General features: G+C 34.0%; 1 protein-coding gene across 1 annotated transcript; it reads right to left on the bottom strand.

Moving 5' to 3' along the window:
- Window positions 1–5,285: 5,285 nt before the first annotated feature.
- On the bottom strand, window positions 5,286–7,212 carry LOC121973816 (UPF0481 protein At3g47200-like). The gene is made up of 2 exons (XM_042525168.1): window positions 7,086–7,212; window positions 5,286–6,898 (listed from the first exon to the last, which is right to left on the bottom strand). The coding sequence occupies exon 2, from the start codon at window positions 6,875–6,877 to the stop codon at window positions 5,438–5,440; it is 1,440 nt and encodes a 479-aa protein (XP_042381102.1). The 5' UTR covers window positions 6,878–6,898; window positions 7,086–7,212; the 3' UTR covers window positions 5,286–5,437.
- Window positions 7,213–9,942: the final 2,730 nt, after the last annotated feature.

A 9,942-nucleotide genomic window follows, 5' to 3' on the forward strand; every position in this document is an offset into this window, starting at 1 on the left:
GTTTCAAAAATTTATTTTTGAAAAACTTAATTTTTCATTGATAATAAATTATGTTTTATGTTATCTTATTTTTTTTGAGATTTTTTCAATTATTATATAATTTTTATGAATTTTTTAATCAAAAAATATATTTTTAAAATTTTAAATTTTTTAGAAATTAATTTTTAAAAACCTGATTTATTAGCTAAAGAATGTTATATTTTGGATATTTAAAAAATAAGTAATATTTTTAGATGACAAATTCTGTTTTTAATCATTTAAATTCTAAAATGATTATTTCTCCTTAAAAATATTTATTCTAGTCAAAATAAAAATATATTTGTCATGAAAATTTTTATCTTGATCCTATTATTTTTGTTTGACCATAATAAAAATTTTCAGTACTTTATAAAACTAAAAAATAATCTTTAAATTATTTTTGTACATAGAGAATTAATTAGTAAAAAAATTACTATCTTTGACAAATAATTTCGATACAAAGACACATTCCTGTTTCCTCTATTTAAAACCCCTAGAAAAAATTTTCAATATTTTTCTAACTTTTTTTCATATTTTTCATAATAAATTCTTTTTATATGATTAAAGGGAGAGAAATTAGAAATTAAATTAAAAGGGAGGTATAACATTTTTTACATTTATTGTAAACTTATTATTTGTTCTAAATTGCAAATTGATTTATTTTAGAATAAATTATTTTATTATTTATTTTATCCTAACTTAACTCAGTTGATCACATCAAAACTAACTCAGTTGTAAATACCCCAAATTAGTTTTGATGTGATCAACTGAGTTAAGTTAAGTTTTGCAGTTTTAATCTCTTGCATCTAAGTATATAGGAACTTAGAAATATAAGAAGTCGAGCGGAAGACGCAATGAGCAAGAAGGATGACACGGGAAGTGAGTCGATGAGCTTAGAGCATCTAAGGGATGATGAGTTGAGGAAGAGTACACCAACGGATGAGAATGACACGCCAGTGCTTCCGAGGGACGAGAAGCTGGAGAGGAAGACTGTTCAAGGAGAAGGTCGAAATTAGGTCGGGTGATTGTTTGGGTGAACACAACTTTGGATAGCCGAAAAATCACCCAAGTGACCGGACGAGCCAATTTCTAAGTTGACGGGGTCCAGACGCCCGGACCAGGTCCAAGTGCCTGGACTGTTTCACCACGTTAGCAAGTGTTGCATCGAAGCGGATCAATACAGAATGCACGTCAGCCGACTCTAGGCACTTGGATCGGGTTTAGGCGCCCAGGAAGCCTTGATCTACTGGAAAGAAGCCATTGAGGAGTGGATCGAGTCGATCAAATTTAGGCACTCAAACCGAGTCTAGGTGCTCAAGAGGTGTCATGTCAGCAAATGACTAACTTCTATCAGTGAGCTATAAATAGAGCTCTGGTGCTCGAAGTCTAATAGAATACTCTCTGTACTTTCATCTACAAATCCGATTTTTACTGTTTGTGCTTAATTACGATAAAAGGCTACTTCACCTTCACGAATGAGTTCTTTTAGTGAGTTTTACATCGCTTTAGATTAGCAATCTCTCCGGTTGTAATCTAAGTATTTGTTTATATTTTTATTTGTTTAAAATTAATATGTGTTCCTTGCTAAGTTTGATAGCAAGAGATTCAAATTTCTAACTTACAGACTATTCATCCCCCTCTAGCCAGCCTATCGGTATCAACACATTACCCCACTTAAACTAGAACAACTCTTGAATTCTTAAGTTATCAGGAAGCTAAAAACTTAACTAGAAGGAAGTGCGAGGAGGATAAGATTACATTCCGAATGTTTAATGATGATTATGAATGGACATTGAAATAATTTAATTATTTTTTCTGAATTTCCTGCTGAGGGGAGAGAAGAATACCAAAGGACTTTAATGCCACAATATTTTGGAAGAAATTGACTGGAGAGAATGAATATGACTCTTTAATGGCAAAAGCTTCTCAACTTAAAAATCTTGTATTCTGATACCTCTATAAAGTGATGACCAATAGCATTTTTGAAAGAGAAGATAGTGAAAAAGTTGTAAAGCTTAGTGAAATTTTATGCCTTTGGTATATGGTGCATGGAGGGAGTATTGATTTTGGCTCTCATTTTATTAGACACCTTGTCAAAGATGGGAAAGCTCCATCTAGGACAATAATAATTGGTGGGTTTATTACCTATATTGCTCAAAACCTCGATTACAACTTGGGTGAGTTGGAGATCCTAGAAGGGAATTTGAATATTGATATAGGAGTGTATCTAGCAACTTAGATGTTTGTTCATGATGGAGATTCATTTGGCTTTGAATGAACGATTGGGCACCTTTTAAACTACCAAATGTTTAATGCGCCACTATCACCAACCCTGAGAATTGGAGGTTAGATTGAGTCCCACCAATCTCTCAAACTAGAGAATCACACCTGGCTCCTTCTGAGATGCCCCACATACCAGTAGTTCAGCTTGACATAAAGAGATCTCCTGTAGATAGAGTAGAGCCGCCAGAATTTAGGGATGAGCCATCCACGGTAAACATTAAACTGGTTGGACCCTCTTTTTCTCATTTTGAACATGTATATGATTTTTTTTTTTTACTTTCGTACTAGCCTTGATAGTACATTAAAGCTGTATTTTGAGCGGCAAGGGTGGCATTGGAGTGGTGGATTTGATGGGCTAACAAGGCACTTCCAGAGGGTAAAGATGCATTATGATGAGGTTGAGTTGTATTTTCAAGCTGAGGCAGGAAGGAGGTAATAAGAGAAAACCGTGTGGCAAGATGAGAGGTAGTTTCTGGATGAGATGGGGCAGTTCATGAATGAACAACGGCAACAATGGGAAAGGGAAGAATACCACTATGGAGCAGAGGAGCTAAGAGCTGCTTAGACTAGGCGTATGTGTCTATGACATCGTCACCTAAACTCCCAAGATTCAAGTAATGCCGAGATGCCTTCCTTTAGTCGTCCTCCACATTTTTCTTTTGTAAGTATTATTTGATGATGCCTATAACCTATTCTAGGTCGATAGATGTATTATTATGTTTAGTTTATGTTGATCTTTTGGATTTGTATTAAAGCACACATGCATGACTTTGTCCTTTAAGCAAAATTTTGATGTGTTTAGCCTTGGTGATATCATGTGAATGTTTTCCTTGACTTTTGGCAATTCATATTCTCCTATATATCTTGTAGTAAGATTGTAAAAGCATTGTTGAGTTGATAATGTTTCATCAAATGCCTGCTTGGTAGTTGACCCATTACACTTCATTTATGGTTTATTTTTGAAAGGTTGATTTAGTACGATGTAATCATGATTCATCTTGTCAGACTAGTACCTTGGTGACTGTAGGTGGCCTTCTCCTAACATTTCAATTACTAGATATGCTTGGATTTGTGCCAACCCATTTGAAAAAAAAAATCAAAATCTCATTTGTATAATAATAATAATAATAATAATAATAATAATAAAAGAGAATGAAAATTTGAAAAGCAATAATGGGATAAAAACATTCCAAGTGGCAAAAAAATGAGATAAAAAATGGTTGTCATAGGTGGAAATGATAATATGCCCTTTTGAGACTAAGTTAAGTTACTGGAGACGCACTTATCAATTTCTTTTAATACTGAGCATTCCTTTGAGACTTTGTACTATGAAGAGGGAATGAACCTCCTGTATGACAGATAAGTGCTTAATATTGGAAACTTTGGGAACACGATGGAATGACGACTTGACTTCGGGTGGAATTTGAAAACTTTAGGAGCCAATTATGCACTGTGCACTTAAACTTTAGGGTAGCTTGAGGACAAGCAAAGGTTTGGTCTAGGGGATTTTGATATGTGTTCATATAGGTTTTTTATTATAGTTTGAAGCACATCTTATCCCATTTGATATACATATATTTCATGTTTTTATCTCTTTGTGCTTCATTTTGATATTTCCTAGTTCAGAGAACTGCTCCCATTTATTTCTTTTGATAAGCCGCGATAAGGAGCAAAAATGGAGCTACGACCAACTTCCAAAGATACTCCAGAGCCTACCACGACTTGTCGTGCCAGCCAGCATGGACCGTGGCCAATTTAGAGGTCATATGATTGAAGTTCCAGAGCTCGCTATAAGGCCTGTACCAATCGGCACAACCCGTGTCCGATTACTAGAGTTTTTCCAAAGCCTACCACGGGCCCTTGTGCCGATCGACACGGGTCATGTCATATCCTGACAGAGGACACAACATCCAACATAGGTGGGCGTGCTAGTCACCACGGGGCTATGTTGGGCACCTGCAACTCACCTATAAAAGGATGATTTAAATCTAGAAAGGGGATCTGGATTGGGGAGTCGTCCAAGGGACCTAAGAAGATTTTGGAGGGCGATCACAAGGGGATTTGATGCCCTCACGTCCACAATTTAGATCAAGGAGCATTCGAAGATGATCTCATGCATCAAGACTAAGCTTCCCTTCTCTTTTTTCTGAATTTTGTCTTGATTGCAACTGTTGGAATGATAATCTCTGTTTGTAACTCCGTTTCTATGAAGTAGACTCTTGATTCTAGGATTAGGGATTGACCCTATGATATGTAAACACTATTTCTTTTGAGTCTATTGAGTTTGATTGCTTCTTATTCAATGATATGTGTGTTTGTGATCCGGATCTACTGTGTACATACAATCTCGATGCCAAAAGCATGAGATTCATATTTCACGAGGATTTGAGGATGAACCGAAAGGAAAACACAATCCTCTGATCCATAAAAACATGAATGAAGAGTCGGCTATGACAGTAGATTGGTATGCCACAAGGAGTGATAGACTATCATAGATCTTAATGGATAAATTTCAATTAGTCGCCACATAGTAGAAGAAGGCAACTCGGGGGTTATGGGATCATGTAATAGGGATCTCCTTAGGAAAGTAATCCCTTAGCTTTGTCGCTCTGAAAGTTGACGATGAATTAGAATGGATACGCAGATGTACATAGTTTCAAAAGTCCACATCGGATACCCTAGGATAGTCTACCTACATAAACAATCATTGAAGATAGGAAACCAAATATAAATTGGGTGTTTACAATCATTATGATAAAATTGAAATCCTAAAATTACTTTTCCAAATCAAATACCCTCATATCACACTCCTCTCTCTTCTCATTCAAATCTTCTCTCACTGAACTCTACTATTCTTACTAAGATCTCTAGTTCTAGAACAACCTCTTCCTCGTGATTAGTTTAGATAATTGAATTTATTAAGTAAACTAGCACTTAACTATCAGTTATTATGGGATCAATATATTTTTATAGCTTGATGACACTTCGTGCACTTACCGTTTATACACATCAGACAGCATGAAAAGAACACATGACATCTCGTCGTACACATGCATATGATACATCATAAGCAACAAAAATTAGTTTATAAACAACAACAACAAACATTCCCTTGTTCTACTTTTAAGTGAGGAAGCTAGTGCGACGGATAATAGCTCAGAACAGTATACGTGGTTTGTATCACAGTGAGAACAAATAGGGCAAGAACACCAAATAATGAGATAGCTGCCCAAGGACTACTAAAGTAGTCGCGATTCAACCTTGCGCGCCATTTGTTGCATCTAGTGTCGTGGTGCTTCTTCATGGCAAAGATGACGTCCGCAATGTAGAAATCTTCTGAGTTATAGCATAGATTCGTGTTAAGCTTGCTAAATAGAGTGGCAATTTCTTGGCTGTCCCCTAAATCGCTAATAATGATCTCATGTTGTTGAAGCAGTTCGACATCTGCTGCCGTATCGATGAGGTAGTCCATAAACACCGCATAGGATGTGACACGGAACTTGGAATCAGTTGAACATTGCTCGTACGCGATAAGATTTCTCAAGAGCGAGTTGGTGGGGTAGTATATGTGAATTTGGGGAATCTCCAACTTGCCTTTATGAAATGTAATGTCCAGGAAACTCTTGGCTTTCTGTTTTCTTTTGAAGTGAATTCTAGCTTCATTGCATACTGTAGCATTGGGAATCCATGGTAAGTCAGGGACAGGGAGATCCTCCTCGGGGTTAGCATCTCGACCAGTGCACATCTTAGAGTTCACCTGCGATAACAAAGAGGAGCGCAGCTTTGATGGCAACGAGACGCATACTGTTTCAACTAGTTTAGAGTTGCAGAGGAAGCCAAATGTGGAGGACTGGTTGCCGTTGTCATTGCCATTGCCATTGCCATTGCCATTGTTTGTTGTCGGATCAATGCAAGAAAGAAAAAGATGAATTATGTGGTGAATAGTCTCATTGTCGGAGGTAAATTCAATGTTACTGAAGAAATATTTTCGGATGAACATGAATGTTAGACTTCTAAAGAAATCACGGTCGTACTGAGGAAATGCAGATAGGAACAAAGTTTCAAGAAGAAAGAACGGAAGCTGGTTTTCGAGAATGAAGATATCTTGCAGTGCATTAAAACGAGTCCACAAGGTACTCTCTTTTGAAATCTCCATCGGGTCGATCCACCCCGTTATGGTAAGCATCACAAAGCAGCCGTCTAGCAACATCATTTCCACAAAACTGTTGCTGCTCATGTTCACTTCCTCCGAGTAGGCACCGCGTGCTCGCGTTTCCAGACCCTTGATCAGATCCAGATAGTCCTTCAAGACCATATCACAGTTCAGATGGAGGACAGCCTTGAGGTACTTCCATTTGAGCTGATTCATGGCCTGTAGATGAGGTTTGCCATGGTGGTAGGGGCCGAGCGAGACAATCAATGGCTCATATGCTTGAGGGTCGACCTTTTTCATGATATCCGGGACTCTGTATATTGTTGCCCCTCTTTTTCTGTCCCACAAATTTGTGTCTGACAGCCTATTCTCCAATGAGATTACCCAGTCCATTTCCAGCCTCTCAACTTCTGTGTTATTCATCTTGATTCCAAAGGATTTGCCCTTTAGAATTTACAATGATTCAAATAGTTATAAATGCAGCTATCAAACAGAGGAAGGAAATAGCACAAGGAAAACAGCACAAAGGATTCCTCCTTGAAGATTATAATGACAGAGGAAAGAAATAGCACAAAGGAAAGGATGGAAAATGGATCAAGAGACTGAGAAAACAATCAAGTAAAAAACTAACTTTAGAATGCTTTCGCTAGGCTAAAGTAGCTCTATCTGTCTTTCAGCTGCTGCTGCTGCCCCATATTTTCCTGGGAACGATCTCAAGCTTGCTTATGATTGCTACTTTCTCACGCAAGGCAAGGTCCAATACAGGCGAAGACTGTTGAGATTATTATTATTATTATTTACATCAGCCCTTGAACACGTCAAAGTTTTTCTCTGTCCTTTTGTTCATCAAATAATTTTGACTCTAAACTACTTGATTGATTGACCAAAATAACTGTAAATCACAAACTAATATATATATATATATATATATATATATATATATATATATATATATATTTGGAAGGGTGAAGAGTTCATATATGAACTTAATTTGAAGTTGAAAAAAATTAATATTTTTTTAAATATAGTAGTAAAAGATGAATATATTCGTCATCACTTAATATTTCCGTCAACTCATTCCAGGATTAATACGTAGAAAATAAATCACAGACGGCTACTAGTCTTTGGAATAATGATTAACACATAAGAGAGACATTTATGTCGTCTTTGTCGAGATTCGAATCTTAGATCTTATGATAATAATATTTCATACGCTAACTATTAAATCGTCCCGAGAGGATTTTGAAGGTGAGCTAAGATATATAAGTGCTTTGAATTTTCAAGATATTCGATTTAAGATAGAATAGAAAATTAGATATGCATTTTATAAAGTCTCTTATGGAAAAAAGAAACCCGAAAATATAACTAACAAAATGAAACTGATATAACAAAAATCTTATAATATAAAAATATAATAGGCTACAAAATCATATGTTAATTAAAAAAATTTCTAATATCTTATTCTAGAAGTTTTGTTCTGTGAAAGCTGTTTACGGCAATAATTATCAGAACATACATATGAGATCAGAACAAAAATATAATATGTTTTGGTCATATTGCAAAGTTGAAATCCTAACAAAAATATATTTTAATTATCATTAAACAAACTGATCAAAGTTTGTGATTTCTAATTGGATTTGTAAGGGCATAATAGATATCATCATCTATTTTTCTTCAACATTAAGAATTTTACCTTGTGATTATTTGAGATTCAAGAATAGACATCTTAAAAATCAAAACACACTCCTATTTTATAATATAAAAAAAACTCAATGATTTGTTATAACATAGAAAAGAAATATTTTGTATTCTATCACTAATAATTTAGTTTTGAAAAATTATCATGATTCTCCCATTAGTATTAAAAACCTATCTTGTGATTATTTGAGAATGAAGAGTAAACAAAAACACAAATCAAAACAACTTGTATGATATAACATAAGAAAATCATAGTTAATTGACATAAAACTTTATGTTACAAATTAAAAAAATATTTTAAATATTTGGCATAATATAACCTAAATATATAAATAGATTGACATGATTTAACATATTTACAAAGATAATGAATTTTAGAAATAATAATCTTTTATATTATATAATTCAACTTTTTTAAAATGCAATTTTAATTTTATACATCATAGAATTATTTCGTAAAAAGATATAATTATTTTAGTATTTTTATATCCAACTGACACAATTTAGTTTTAATAAAATCAACAACACAAAATAGAAACAATTAAATCAACCAAAAAATAATTATCTCTTAAATTTTAATCAATCAAAATTTATCCATAAAGAGTTACCTAACATCCCAACCAATTAATCAGGCATTTATTTTTCCTGACAGGAACACAAACAAGTACGCTAGCAGCAACGTGGAAGTACGCCTGACCTGACCTCTATTGTCTTATTTTTCAAGTCCGATCTGGCATTTATTGTCTTACAATACGTTTCATTTTAATTTTTTATAAAAAAAATATCCCACGTTTCAATCATATATAATTATTCAGTCATATTATTATCTTCATCTAAATTATGAGTGGATGCATTGGTAACGGTTATAACTGATTGTAATAATTATAATTTTATAATTACTATAATATATACTAAATCCATTACAAAATATTCATATTATAATATATATTTAATCATATTTTTCTACCATTCACATTATAATTATAATAGTTATGAAACTGTACCTATTATAATATATTCCATAACTATTGTAATACGCGGTCCGATGAATTTAAAATATTAATGAAAAATTATTAAAACAAAATTTGATTTTTATTATTTGAAAAAAACATTTCTTTACCTTTTAATCTGATGGAACCATCAAAGTTTTACTTAGTCCTTGTGTAATAATTTTGATTCAAAACAACTTAATAACTTAATGCAAGGTGCGAAGACTTATGATTATTATTTAATTACATCAAAGCAGGTTCATTCTGACATTTTTTATTTTATGAAACAGATCAAAGTTTTATGATTGATCAAATTGTATTATGGATGGCTACTTTCTCAGCACACCAAGCTATGCGAAGACTATTGAGATGCCTATTATTATTTACATTAAAGCATATGCGTTCTGGCACTTTGATGGAACAGATAAAGTTTTAATATGTCCTCTTGTCCATCAAATAATTTTGATTCAAAACTACTTGATTGACCAATTACTTATTTATGGATTGCTACTTTCTCACGCCAAAGCAAGTTCTATGTGAAGACTCTTGGGATGCACTTTTTTAATGTGATGGAGTAGATTAAAGTTTTATTGTGTCCTTTTGTCCAACAATTAATTTTTGAGTCAAAACCTAGTTGATAGATTGATTCAGACGACTCTACTTTCCGACTGAGAGAAGTATTTGGCCTTTTCTCTTATCGACTGAAAGAGAACTACTCGATAGTTTTCTTCCTCTGATACGACATCCACTCAGATGATTCTGTGACTTCTTCTCTATTCGAGCAATCAGCTAATTCGATAC

Source organism: Zingiber officinale, chromosome 4A (genome assembly GCF_018446385.1).
Source record: "Zingiber officinale cultivar Zhangliang chromosome 4A, Zo_v1.1, whole genome shotgun sequence".
NCBI classification, from domain to species: domain Eukaryota; kingdom Viridiplantae; phylum Streptophyta; class Magnoliopsida; order Zingiberales; family Zingiberaceae; genus Zingiber; species Zingiber officinale.

Coding starts and splice junctions, on each gene's coding strand:
- LOC121973816 (XM_042525168.1), bottom strand. CDS start 6,877: ATGAATAACACAGAAGTTGAGAGGCTGGAAATGGACTGGGTAATCTCA.